Below are 14,489 nucleotides of genomic sequence, written 5' to 3'. Positions count from 1 at the left end.
AGCATAGCCCTTGCTGTCTCTGTCATTCTTTTTACTTTTAGCAATTGTGCGTATACACACATTTCCATCCAGACTTACATAAATATTAAATGTGTACATGTCCCTTTTCTATCAGCAAGATTGTCAGGTATTGAAGAATATCTTTTAGTCATTTTTTTTTTTTGAGTCAGGATTTTGCTCTGTTGCCCAAGCTGGAGTGCAGTGGCACAGTCATAGCTGACTGCAGCCTCGATCTTCAAGGCTCAAGTGATCCTCCCGCCCCAGCCTCCCAAGTAGCTTGGTCTATAGATGTGAGGTGTGTGCCACGACACCCAGCTAGTTTTTAAATGTTTTCTGGAGGCAGAGTCTCATCATGTTGCCTAGGCTGACCTCAAACTCCTAGTCTCAAGTGATCTTCCGGCCTTAGCCTCCCAAAGCGCTGAGATTTACAGGCGTGAGCCACGGCACCAGGCATTTTTAGTGTTTTGTGTACATCTTCATGGCCCTCAGAACTACCCAGTGCAATTCTTTCCTCTGTCAGTTTTTGTTTTCTCATCTGCTATCCTTAAACATTCAAAAATCTTACATGCTCCTTTGCATGAAAGTCCTCGTTGGTTCTTCTTTGCTCCATGTGGATTCAGCATCCTGGTCCTGGGCTGAAGATGATGGCCACTCAGCCGGGCCTTGCCTGGCCACACTCTTCCCTCCCAGATCTGGCTCCTTGCCTCAGCCAGATGGACTCGCCCTTGAGGCTCCACAAATGCCTTACTATTTCTGTTTCCATGGCAACATTCATGCCATCCTTTCCAATATGCTGTTCCCTTTTCCCTTTTCTAAATGATGATTCCCCAACCTCAGTGAAGCCTTGATACAACAGGCTTTTCTAGATCGTCTCTCCGGTGTCTGTAGTCATGGTGAGGTATAGGAATAACAATACTGATAGTTAGCTTATATTGGGAGCTTTTATGTGTCGGGCACTGTATAGCTATATTATTTGTATGATCTCACTCAATCTTCACAACCTAGAAGATAGGCACACTGCCCACACTGTGTACTTATCCAATTCTTTTTTTTTTGAGGAGTCTCACTCTGTCACCCAGGTTAGAGTGCAATGGTGCGATCTCAGCTCGCCGCAGCCTCCGCCTCTTGGATTCAAGTGATTCTCCTGCCTCAGCCTCCTGAGTAGCTGGGATTACAGTCATGCAGTCATGTGCCACCATGCCTAGCTAATTTTTGTATTGTTAGTAGAGATGGAGTTTCACCATGTTGGCCAGGCTGGTCTCGAGCTCATGACCTCAGGTGATCCACCTGCCTCCACCTCCCAAAGTGCTGGGATTACAGGCATGAGCCACTGCACCCGGCCACTTATCCCATTATATTTCTTAATGAAAAACACACAAATTATGACTATTTTTTGTCAGATGTCTTGATTATCTGTGTGTGGATTTGCCGGTGGCCAATACCCTTTATTTCTAGCTGCTCAGGATGTAACACACTGTTTTTTCCCCTCCCAGAGTGTGAGAGACATTGTGCTTAGGGAAAGCAAACTCGTTTTAACCTCCTCCCAAAGAGATGGTGGCTGATCAGGTAATCTGCAGAAATTATTTTTAGGTTATTCAGTTTGGGGATTTTACATATTAGTGCTGGTTTTTTGTTTTGCTTTGTTTTGTTTTTTAAACTGCAGACAATATTTTTGTATTCTCCTGTCTCCTCCACAGATTGTAAACTTTTTAGGCCGGGCATCGTGGCTCGCACCTGTAATCCCAGCATTTTGGGAGGCCAGAGTGGGAGAATTGCTTGAGGCCAGGAGTTGGAGACCAACCTGAGCAACATAGTGAGATCTTGTCTCTACAAAAACAATTACTAAAATTAGCTGGTTGTGGTGGCATGTACCTGTAGGCCTGTAGTCCTAGCTACTTGGGAGGCTGAGGTGGGAGGATCACTTGAGCCCAGGAGCTTGTGGCTGTAGTGAGTTATGATTGTGCCATTGTACTCCAGCCTGGGCAACAGAGGCAACCTTTTCTCTAAAATAAGTAGGTAGATAGATAGAAAACTTCAGATGCAGGAACTGAATCTACAGTTCCTAAAATTTCTAATTGCTAATATCATTGTTAATACAAATTTTCCCACATAGTTCAATAAATGTTGTTGAATTATTCAGTTTTGTATTAACTTGTGGTATATTTTTTTTCTTGTTTTTCAGGAAATCATTTGCCAGAAGAATACTGTGAGTACTTTATTTAACCTTCCAGAGTTTTAAAAATATTTTCTTTTCCATTAACTAATCTTTGGTATTTTTTAAATCTCCACAAATTATTAATTTATATCTCTATTTTTCCTCTTTAGATTTTCTGATGTATCAATATAAATATGGTTATCTAAGTACTTCATTGTAGTGAAACTTTATTTTTCATAATGAGAGATGGCACTGATACCTGTCTTTTTCTGCATATAATTATGTTTTGGAAGAAAATGTTTCATAGTATATTCAGGCCAGGTATGATGGCTCATGCCTGTAATCCCAGCATTTTGGGAGGCAGAGGCAGGCAGATCACCTGAGGTCAGGAGTTCAAGAACAGCCTGGGCAACATGGTGAAACCCCATCTCTACTAAAAATACAAAAATTAGCCAGGTGTGGTGGCATGCTACTGTAATCCCAGCTATTCAGGAGGCTGAGGCAGGAGAATCACTTGAACCCGGGAGGCGGAGGTTGCAATGAGCCAAGATCATACCACTTCATTCCAGCCTGGGTGACAGAGTGAGACTACATCTCAAAAAATAAATAAATAAAAAGAAAATCTTTTATAGTGTATTCAATGTTGTGGAATTATGAGTGGCACTAAAGCAGCCTATATCCACACACAGATACACACACATATGTGTGTATGTATATGTGTCTATAGTATGTTTCCATGGCAACATTCATGCCATCCTTTCCAATATGCTGTTCCCTTTTCCCTTTTCTAAATCGTGATTCCCCAACCTCAGTGAAGCCTTGATATGACAGACTTTTCTAGATCGTCTCTCCAGTGTCTGTAATCATGATAAGGTATAGGAATAACAATACTGATAGCTAGCTTATATTGAGAGCTAGCTAGCTCAATATAGTATAATTACATATACACTGATATATAGATATCTTTATCTATTTTCTACTTGAAGAGATTGATTTAAGTTCCTAAGTATTGTATTCTGCCTCTGAGACCACACTACAGAATTCCTACCCTCCACACAGAATTAAACAAATGTGAAAACATGAGAAAAGTAAATTTTAAACTTTAAAAATGCTGCGTGAAGAAGAATTATAATATAAAGTGGAAACAGCCTTGTTAGGCCAATGGTTGTGGCCAATGGTTGTACATTTATTTCAGAAAGTAAGCCAGTATTTAAAAACCTTAAAGAATGTACCTCTGCAACTCGGAGTGAAGATAATATACAATATATTATAAAAGCCTGCACAAGATATGATTTAAGACGACAAAATTAACAATACAATTGCTAATTTCTCCTTAAATCAGAAATTTTAAGCCTTTTTTTATAGTAGTGATTATACAGCTCTGAAGTAATTTTGAAACTTATGCTTAAGATTTAACCAGGGCAGAGGCATATTTCAGCATAAATAATGTTGCCATTATAAACTCTTATCCTTCCTATCTCAACAGGAAATGAGCAATTATTGCTTCATGCTTCAATGCACTGTTTTAAAATACTGTTTAATTTGTTAAAGGTGTGAAACTGTTTAATTTATCTCACACATTTTTTTAAACAAATATTTATTGGACATGCGCTGCACGCCAGGCTTTGGGCTTGGTGCCTCAGGGTTCTCACAGGGGAGGCTGGAAGTGCAAACAAGCACATGTGTAACTGTTGTGTAGACAGTCTAATTGGTAGAAAATCAGCGAACAAAGAAGCAGACAAATTAGAAAATGAACGTAAGGTGATGTGCTAAAGAGAGGGTAGCCATTATGTCAGTGTCCTTCAGAGAAGGTATCACTCCCTGAGACTGGAATGGCAGAAAGAAGTCCATCCTGCCTAGCCCAGCTTGGACTTGTGGAGAAGCAGGCTGATAAAAGAACCAAATATTGTACATTTTGAAGAAGTTGCCCGCTGACTTGAGAGAGAGGTGTTGCGTTTCAGGTGCTGAATGTCCTTATAAAAAGTTGAATATTTCGAGCATCTCTATCAACACATTTGAATGCTGAGAGCTTTTCCTTTCAGAAGCTCATTTCATTTTCAACACACACTACTATTTACCTTTATGTAGTTTCTAAAAATTGAAAACCAGAATTGGAGGTTTTTTTTAAAAAAAAAGAAAGAAAAAACGGTGAAAATAATTAATTAGGAGCCAGGGCAGTGGCTCATGCCTGTAATCCCAGCACTTTGGGAGGCTGAGGTGGGAGGATCATTTGAGGCCAGGAGTTTGAGACCAGTCTGGCCAACATGGTGAAACCCTGTCTCTACTAAAAATACAACAATTAGCCAAGTGTGGTGGCGCATGCCTGTAATCCCAGTTACTTGGGAGGCTGAGGCACGAGAATCACTTGCACCCAGGAGGCAGAGGCTGCAGTGAGCCGAGATCATGTCACTGTGCTCCAGCCTAGGCAACAGAGTAAGATTCTGTCTTAAAAACAACAACAACAACAAAATGAATTAGAACAAGACTAGATTTTGAGCTGTGGGATTTTATAGCATGTGTTGTTATTTCATGACCATGCCTCAGTGTTTTGAAATTTAAGGAAACAAGGTCTTTGAAGCAAGTTTAAATATTTTAGAATGAGTACTTTATTAATAAAAGGCAATTGTTCCACTTAAGGTATTTGTTCTTGATCACATAGGGGTTGTTTTTATTTTCTTTGGATTATCAGCTATTTCAAACTATGGGTTTGGTGGCAATCTGCACACAGAAAATACAGAAATAACATTTCTAAGTTACACGTGAGCCAACTTGGGAAATAAATGTTCCCATGCTATTAGTTTTCATTATTTTGCAAAAGTGCTTTTCTGGGCAATTATATCTTTTTGAAGAACACAACTTTTCCTCCACTGCATACTCACTGGGCTGTCTCTTAGCTCAGGCCCAGTTGTATCCATGTGGCTTCTGCAGCTTATCACCCCCCTTTTTTCCTGACATTGGCAATGGGAAATTGAAAAAAAAAAGATTGCCTTAGAAACATAGGAAAGAAACTCTAAAGAATGCACTGAAGCCTAGAACTTGGGAAAACCCTTAGCATGCTTAGGTATTTTCAGCAAAGACTCTGAAGCCTTATACCATGGGGTTTGTTTCAGGAACTGCTTTTCTCTGCTGTTTGCGTACTCATTATTACCCCTTTACCTCTCCTCTGCCTAACACACACCCAGACATCTGATAGTCATTCTCTCCCAGAATTAGTTTTACACAGGTGCAGTATTCCCCATTGCCCCGTATTTCAATAATAATATCTGATAAACTAATACATGTTGTATCAAGGTTTCTGAGGCTACATAATTTTATCCAGCAGCTAAGACTCTGATACCACTTTTCTGCTTTATTGGCTTTTTGGCTCTTTGTTCTCATTTTGTGACTTGGAGGATTCAGATAATTTTCGTTTGTAATTTTGAGTTACGGTGCTTGTCTACAATAGTGTTTGATTCTGTTGTTCTTTTAGAACAATTCTCATAGTTGAAGCTTTAGATGCTTTGGAAAGCAGCCTCTTTGGTATCCTTGCCTTTCTTTTCTGCTTCAGCAGTAGCTTGGGTAAAAGGATTAAATTGGGCGGATGTGCTGTGGGATCTTGGTAACATTTTAGAAGCAGGACATGTTCACTTTCCCTTTTCCAATTATTGTTTCCTCTTCTAATTATTGTTCCATGGAGGAGAACTTGAGACAGGAACAATTTAGCATACTTGATTTTCAAATCAAATCTCACTCTCTGGAGGTTCTTCTTGTGCTTTAACTGGAAGTGAGGTTTGGTTTCTGCTTCATTACCTGACATACGAGAAGCAGCCTTAAAGGATAACATAGTCATAAATAATTAAGTCCGGTCATAAGGGCATTTGGCATTTCTTGCCTGTTTTCTGTGAACAGTCATTTGGCTCATACAGAGTTCCCGTAGAAAGTGACAGAAGGTTAGAGAGCAGGTGTGTCTGCTGTAAAGGCCACTCAGGAGGGTGCATAACCCCCTAGTGGGAAGGACATGCCATCTAGAGAAAGAGTCCCTGGGCTGGAGTGCCAAACATGTCACAGACCAACTGTACGATCTCTCTAAGCCTTACCTGTCTCCTCACTCTTAAAATGAAGGCCACAGCAGCTTCTTTGTAGGTTGTGACCCACTGACTTATGACTGTTCATACCCTGGCACACACACATGGTGAATACATGTTTGTACTTATTACTTAAGTGCTAAGGGTAAGAGAAATGCTGTATTATTCTCCGTATGCTCATATGGCTAGGAATGGATAACCTGGACTTTTTTTGTTCCCCATAACGGCAGTAGTCGGGTGTCCCACGTATCTCTTTCTAGTTCTCAGCCTCTGCCTTTTTCTGTGATTTTTCTCATAGAGGTCTCTCCCACTTCTTTTGATTCTACCATATCCAATAATTCTCAGGTCTGTATTTTGGCTTGAAACTATTTTATGTTTCTATCACATATTTCTAGCTCTCTTTTGGACATTTTCACATTAGGTGTTGTGCCCCACCTCAATCCCAACCTCTTTAAAAGTGACTATTTCACCCCATCCCACCAAATTCAAATCTCAACCTTTTGAAGTTCTTCTCATATTTTAACTAGAATTCAGATTCTTTGATTAATTACCTGATATACAAGTGTCTTGAAGAGGCATGTGTTCATAAATAACTTAGTCTGGTTCTGCTTTCTGAATTCTTGCTTTCTGTTAATGATACCACTCTGTATAGGTAGTCGCCCTTAGAAGTGCAGAATTGCCTTTGATGCCTTACCCTTTCTCAGGTTGTTATCAGTTACCAGATCCAGCTGATTCCTTCTTCTTCAGTCACGCACGTGTCTGTTTCTCTATCGCCACCTCTGCCGACCTGGTCATGCCACAGCATGACTCATCTCCTCAAACCTCATATCTCTTCCCTTTAGTGCATCTTGTTACCTGCCCAGGCTGCCAAAATGCACAGTTTTGATTGTGTATTTTGATTTGTGCATTTTGATTGTGCATTGTGAAAATGCACATTTCTCCCTCCCTCCCTCCTTCCTCCCTTCTTCTTTCCTTCTTTCTGTCTCTCTTTCTCCTTCTTTCATTTGTTCATTCTTTCGTTCTCCTGACAGAGTCTCGCTCTGTCACCCAGGCTGGAGTGCAATGGCGCAATCTCAGCTCACTACAAGTGATTCTCGAACCTCAGCCTCCTGAGTAGCTGGGATTAAGGGCGTGCACCACCCCACCTGGATAATTTTTGTATTTTTGGTAGAGACGGGGTTTCACCATATTGGCCAGGCTGATCTTGAACTCCTGGCTTCAAGCAATCTGCCCGCCTTGGCTTCCCAAAGTGCTGGGATTACAGGCATGAGCCATCACACTCAGCTGATTGTGTTTTCTTTCCTGCTGTGGATCCGTCTATGATTCTGCATTGTCCAGAATGTACAGTCTAACATCCTTAACTTTGCATTTAATTCCCTTCCCTGAGCTTCGAGCTGCAGTCAGATTTGCTTACTCAGGGTATCCAACTCACTTTGCACTTTCATCCCTGCTCTGCTTTTGTTTGCACCAGTTTATCCTCGCTTGGGCATCATCCAGGAACCAAGAGAAGGTCAGTGAGCCCAGGTTGTAGTGGGCGAGGGGAGAGTGGCAGGGCTGAGGTTAGAGAGGGGCAGGATCTGCGTAGTCAGGCCCTTGTACACTGCATTGCAATTTCTTCTTTCTCCCAAGAGCAAGAGATGGGGCTTTAAGCAGCTGTGGGAAGTGATCTGAGGGACAGTGTTGAAAGATCACTCTGATGGCAGAGTGGAGAGTAAATTAGAGGACAAGAGTAGAAGCAGGGGGACCAGTTAAAGCTGATGGCAGTGGCTCAGGCCAGGTCCATTGGTGCATGGACTAAAGTGTTGGCCGAGAAGATGGAGGGAAATGGACAGATATGACATTATATTTTGGAGGCAGGACAGATGGGACTTCGATAGGATGTGGAAGGGGAAGGGAATGGAAGCATCAAGGATAACTTCTGGGCCTGTAGTTTTAGTAGTGGGGAGACAGAGAGAGAGCAGCCTCCCGGGGGGTGGATTTGAGCGGGATCTACTTGCGGCATCACCTTACACGTAGGAAGCCCTTCAAATGTGAGCTTGTAGCATTTTCATATGTGTATGCTGCGCCCTGTGACTAAATTATAAGTTCCCTGAAAGCTGAAGGCCATGCTTTAAACTACTTTTTCCAACAGCAATAACGTAGTGCCCTAGCCTTGAAAGATGGTGAATAAATATTTAAATGATGGATAGAAACTGTTCCACTCTTCTTTTGGTATCATCTGTAAGTCCTAATTATTTGAAGTGTGCAGTGAAAGGAATTGGGGAAATTTTCATTGTCGTAGGTCATAAATAAATAATGAGGCTTTTCTATTTCCCTTTGCATTTGGAATTATTTAAAATGAGTAAGACGTGGGATTCCATCTGTGCTGTGTCTCCAGGCCAGCTCCCCACTTGCCGATGCCTCCTCTCTCCACAGATGTGCACTGGGAACTACACCTTTGTTCCTTACATGATAACTCCACATAACAAAGTCTACTGCTGTGACAGCAGCTTCATGAAGGGGTTGACAGAGCTCATGCAACCGAACTTCGAGCTGCTTCTTGGACCCATCTGCTTACCTCTTGTGGATCGTTTTATTCAACTTTTGAAGGTGGCACAAGCAAGTTCTAGGTAAAGTTTAATTAATAATGCCATTTGGTGATGATAATAAAGTGTTATTCTACATCTTTATTTGTGCATGATATCAGGTGCTCCTGAGATATCAGTATACAGCTAAGAACTAGGGGGAAAATGTTTATTATCCTCCAAGTAGATAAAATAGATGCCACATAATACATTTTATTCACAGAACAGCAACAGAACAACAACTTGAAATCAGCAAAAAATTAAAAAGTCTACTAACTGCTTTATAGTGATGGTAGAACTAAAAATATATACAAAACAAGTACAGAAACAATACCAGGATAAATGTCCAGGGACTTCTAGTGTAAGGGCAAGAACACTTCAACTTTAATTAACTCTTAACTCTAATTGTTCTTTCAGTGAAGAACAATTATTTATGTTAATAAATGATAGGCTGAGTCAGGAAGTTAAGGTTATATTATGTTCAAATCATAGGTACATCACGGCCAGTGCCGTGGCTCATGCCTGTAATCCCAGCATTTTGGGAGGCCGAGGTGGGCAGATCACTTGAGATCAGGAGTTCGAGACCAGCCTGGCCAACATGCCGAAACCCTGTCTCTACCAAAAATACAAAAATTAGCCAGGTGTGGTGGTGCACACCTGTAATCCCAGCTACTCACGAGGCTGAGGCAAGAGAATTGCTTGAACCCAGGAGATGGAGGTTGCAGTGAGCCAAGATCATGCCAGTATACTCTAGTCTGGGCAACAGAGTGAGACTCTGTCTCAAAAACAAAAACAACAAACAAACAAAAAATCATAGGTACATCTAATTTATTTAGAACAATTTGTACTGGAAACAGTAAAATGGAAAACAAAGTTTTGGCATTTTAAGTGGTTTTTTGCAGGAAAATTTATTAATATGGAGTACCTTTACCTTTAATTCTTTCTGAAGGCAGAGTAATAAAAGAAATACATTGGCTTCTAAATTTCTTAATAATGCCAGATATGTAAGATATTTATTTAAGCATCTGAATGAACTGAAAACTACAAATGCTTTATAGCTAATGCTGCAATATCATTCATGTCTTTATTAAAATTATTGCTTTTCATTGAAATTGTTTCTAATGTCAAACTCTTTGAAATGTGTGTGTTTTTACCAGCCAGTACTTCCGGGAATCTATACTCAATGACATCAGGAAAGCTCGTAATTTATACACTGGTAAAGAATTGGCAGCTGAGTTGGCAAGAATTCGGCAGCGAGTAGATAATATCGAAGTCTTGACAGCAGATATTGTCATAAATCTGTTACTTTCCTACAGAGATATCCAGGTGAGAAGATGTTTAAAGTGAAATCTTTGTTGTGTAGCATGTTGGAGGGATAAGGGAGTATTAACCTCAAATTTCAGTTTGCTGGTAAGCAGTTCATGTTACTACACGTAATTTTTTATTGACTCTCTTAAGCTTTCCATCCTATAATTTTATGATGAATGAAAAAGACTCATGTGAGTTAACCATCAGTGATTGTGAAAGACTTGTATGGTAAAGGCCTGACTTTTTCCTCCAAAAGAACAAAAAGAAAAATCTGCTGGCACAGTGAACCTGTGGACACAGTCTATTCTACTGTTAGCCTCAGGCACACCTGTCAGTGAAAGCTTTGTTTTGGCAAATAGCAGACATTTTTAGAGCTTTCTGGACATACCTTTTATCCCTTGAAATTGTATTGCTTGAAATTGATAGTGCTGAATCTAACTCGCCTGAAGGAAAAAATATGTAATTGATTACTTACAGAAATAACTTTAAAAATATGTAATGTAAAACACACTAACAGGTTATATCATTTTTATTGACATGTCTTAAAATTTTAAAAATAGGGTAAGTGGAATAAAATCCTCTCCAAGTTAGGGATTTGCTCTTAGGTTTTAATAGTAAAATTTAAGTGACAACTGGTTTCTCCTTTCCATTCCTAGCCTTTCAGGTCTGTGTAAAGGCTTCATGTGCTCAAGACAGACTCACATCCATGGAGGGCTGTGGCACATAGGATCCTGTGGCTAGAGTGCTTACTCATGTGACATGAAACTGTGTTGCTACTTGTAACAGAAGTTCAACCCATTGCCTCATGTCCTTGACATTTTTATTTCCCTGAAATTGTTAGAACACTGCATACCGGGAATCTGGCTCTATGGAGAAATAAACCACCCATATTTAGACAGTAGAGCACTATCATGCTTGGTGTTTTTGTTTCTTTTGCTTTTTTAGTTTTTGTTCAACATGGTAACTGTATGTTTCTAATGTTTTTATATATACGATCTAAAGCTTTTAGAAGAAAAACAACAAAAACTGTTTATTCTAGGTTCTTCAGAGTGTTCTGTGGATTCTAGTGTCTTTTTAATGTGTTTCTTGAATTCAGATATCTGGTTGTCAAAAGACACGTTATTGTGAGAATTTTCTCCTAATGGTTTAATTCTGTGCTATTCTCATCTAATTTGAAAGGACTATGATTCTATTGTGAAGCTGGTAGAGACTTTAGAAAAACTGCCAACCTTTGATTTGGCCTCCCATCACCATGTGAAGTTTCATTATGCATTTGCACTGAATAGGTAAGAAGAAAAAGTTCCCTTCCAGAATGCGTTAACATATTGTGTAACCTGCAATTCTTTACAGAGAATGTGTTCACTGCAGCATTGCAAGAAGTCTGTATTAAAATGTAATATTAGCATATCTGCTTCAGCCCCTTGAAATATAGGAAGCATGCATTCTCATTTTTTTCTGATTTATTTTTCAGTAAAAAAAAAGTCGCACGCTGTTGGTATATTTAAATTCTTACAGGTTTTCTGCTCTGTCAAAGTTTGTATTTGCTATTCATATTTTTTAGAATTGTAAAAGTTACATGAATATGATGTTATCTTTAAGCAAATACACTCAACACCAGATGGTCATTCACACAAAAGTTTTCACTAGAGTAAGGATGGTTATGTCTAGGTGAACATAGTGTTAGATAGTTATTACCAAGGATAAAAAGGAATTTCTTGGACAGAAGATTTGAAGTAGTAATTGAGAATAGAAATGATACCTTTTTTATAATAGCTTTATTGAAACATATTTCACAGGCTGGGCGTGGTGGCTCACTCCTGCAATCCTAGCATTTTGAGAGGCCAAGGTGGTCGGATTGCCTGAGCTCAGGAGTTCGAGAGCAGCCTGGGCAACACGGTGAAACCCCGTCTCTACTAAAATACAAAAAAATTAGCCAGGTGTGGCAGTGTGCGCCTGTAGTTCCGGCTACTCGGGAGGCTGAGGCAGGAGAATCGCTTGAACCTGGGAGGCAGAAGTTGCAGTGAGCCAAGATCATGCCACTGCCCTCCAGCCTGGGCAACAGAGCAAGACTCTGTCTCCAAACAAACAAACAAACTAAATATATTTCATCAAAACAATAAATTTTAAAACATTTTCATCACTCCACAAGGAAACCCTGTACCCATTAGCAGCCCCCCTTCCATTTCCCTCCCAAATCCCCCAACTCTAGGCAACCATGAATCTACTTTCAGTCTTTACAGATTTGCCTATTCTGGACATTTCATATAAATGGAATCATACAGTATGTGGTCCCTTGTGACTGACCTCTTTCACTTAGCATAATATTTTCAAGGTCTAAGGAATGATAACTCTTATAGAATTTTTATCTGGTTTTGTGAACTGTCTACACATACTATTTTAAAGCATGCTACATAAAGCAACTTCCTTAGATAATCAGTTAGTCACACGTAGAAATCAAGCAGTTCTTGGGTTTGATTTGATTTTTGGTATCATCTGTGAATGAGTTTGCTAAGTTTTGGAGCAAAAGCCATTGAAACCTAAGGTCAGGGTTTTGTCCCTACTTGGCTTAATTTACTCTACCCTATTCAAAGACACAGACTACAACTCTAATCTTGTTTCACCAACTTGAACCTGCATATAGGCTGCAGGGAAATTGGAAGGATTGTGGATGAGTAAGTACAAATCCATCACCATTATTAACACAGAAACTCAAAAGAAATCCTTGTTAGACCTAGTAGACATACAATGGGATAAAACAAAAAATTAGGCTTAGGACAGAGATTTACAGAGGACTCTCAAAATCTAATTGTTTCTGTCCTGGCAAATTTCTCTAATATGAATCAACATGTTAAATAGGGTTTTTAAAAAAGAATTGATCTATATTGCTTCTGTAATGTATATTGAAACAACAATGTTTTCTGCCTTAGGAGAAATCTCCCTGGTGACAGAGCAAAAGCTCTTGATATTATGATTCCCATGGTGCAAAGTGAAGGACAAGTTGCTTCAGATATGTATTGCCTAGTTGGTCGAATCTACAAAGATATGTTTTTGGACTCTAATTTCACGGACACTGAAAGCAGAGACCATGGAGCTTCTTGGTAAGTAAATAGTATATAAATGAGCTACTTACTTAGTAATCCATGGCATAAAAAAGTATTTGCAAATGAGAGTGTTAAAGTATTATTATAATCCATAAGATTGTGTATTATGAACTAAACCTTAGATTTTATTTTATTTTATTTTATTTTTGAGATGGAGTCTTGTTCTGTTGCCCAGGCTGGAGTGCAGTCGTGTGATCTTGGCTCACTGCAACCTCTGCCTCCCAGGTTCAAGCGATTCTCCTGCCTCAGCCTCTCCAGTAACTGGGATTACAGGTGCCCACCACCACGCCCACTAATTTTTACATTTTTAGGAGAGACGGGTTTTGCCCTGTTGGCCAGGCTGGTCTTGAATTCCTGACCTCAGGTGATCCAACTGCCTCTGCCTCCTCAAGTGCTGGGATTACAGGCGTGAGCCACCGTGACCGGCCAATCTTAGAGTTTATAACTTTAGTAAATAATTTGATGAAATTCATTTAACATGGTATAGTAAATTGGGATAAATTGATGAAAAGGTAATTTAAGAAATAAAATTTTAAAAAGATATTTTAAATAAGTAATATAAATAATAAAATATAATTTTGTAGAAAAATTTATATAAAGACATTTTAAAAGACCTGAATGAAAGGAAAAAATGTACCGAGTTTGTAGATGAGAAGGCTTGATATTTTAAAGATTTTAATTCCCCCCAGCCGGGGTTTTCATGTGATTTGACAAACCAAATCCAAAATTTATTTGAAAGAATAAAGGACTGAGAATAGGCAAAGCAATTCTGGAAAAGGACAAGGTGGAAGGACTTGCTCCACCAGTTAACAAGACTCATTATAAAGCTGTAATGATTAAGATATTGCAGTATGGCTATAGGCATAGATAAACAAAGCACTGGAATACAAGAGACAGCCTGGAACAGACTAAGATATACATGAGTCTAGATTTATGGCAGAATCAGCTTCATGAGCTGTAAAGGAAAAGATGGAATCTGTAGTAATGATACTGGGAAAATTTCTTTATCTGCTTGGAAACATAAAATAAAGTTCTATCCCCATTTTAAGCCATGCACAAAAAAATGAAATCTAAGTGAGTTAAATACCAAAATATGAAAAAATACTTTAGAAAAATATTTTTAGAATAAAGTGTACAAATTATGTATGACTATTGGATAAGCAAGGATTTCTTTCTTTTTTTTTTTGAGACAAGGTCTTGCTCCGTCACTCAGGCTGTAGTGTAGTGGTGCAATCTCGGCCCACTGCCACCTCCACCTCCTGAGCTCAAGTGATCTTCCCACCTCAGCCTCCTGAGT

The 14,489-nt window shown here is 39.4% G+C and overlaps 1 protein-coding gene across 6 annotated transcripts in view; it reads left to right on the top strand.

The window, feature by feature from the left end:
- Nucleotides 1-14,489, top strand: part of MAP3K5 (mitogen-activated protein kinase kinase kinase 5) — a 266,344-nt gene that overhangs the window by 116,148 nt on the left and 135,707 nt on the right. For 5 of the 6 annotated variants that reach the window (XM_055114152.2, XM_034962926.3, XM_063605010.1 and 2 more), the window contains 5 exons: nucleotides 2,183-2,206; nucleotides 8,635-8,828; nucleotides 9,941-10,109; nucleotides 11,271-11,377; nucleotides 13,019-13,189. In XM_055114152.2, the coding sequence (XP_054970127.1) occupies nucleotides 2,183-2,206; nucleotides 8,635-8,828; nucleotides 9,941-10,109; nucleotides 11,271-11,377; nucleotides 13,019-13,189 (665 nt within the window). Of the gene's footprint in view, nucleotides 1-1,700; nucleotides 1,814-2,182; nucleotides 2,207-8,634; nucleotides 8,829-9,940; nucleotides 10,110-11,270; nucleotides 11,378-13,018; nucleotides 13,190-14,489 lie in introns of those variants that run through there. The other variant, XM_063605013.1, reaches the window with a different exon arrangement.

This window comes from Pan paniscus, chromosome 5 (assembly GCF_029289425.2).
Source record: "Pan paniscus chromosome 5, NHGRI_mPanPan1-v2.0_pri, whole genome shotgun sequence".
NCBI classification, from domain to species: Eukaryota; Metazoa; Chordata; class Mammalia; order Primates; family Hominidae; genus Pan; species Pan paniscus.
Note: the sequence above shows the minus strand (reverse complement) of the source record. Positions and strands in the feature narration are given on the sequence as shown.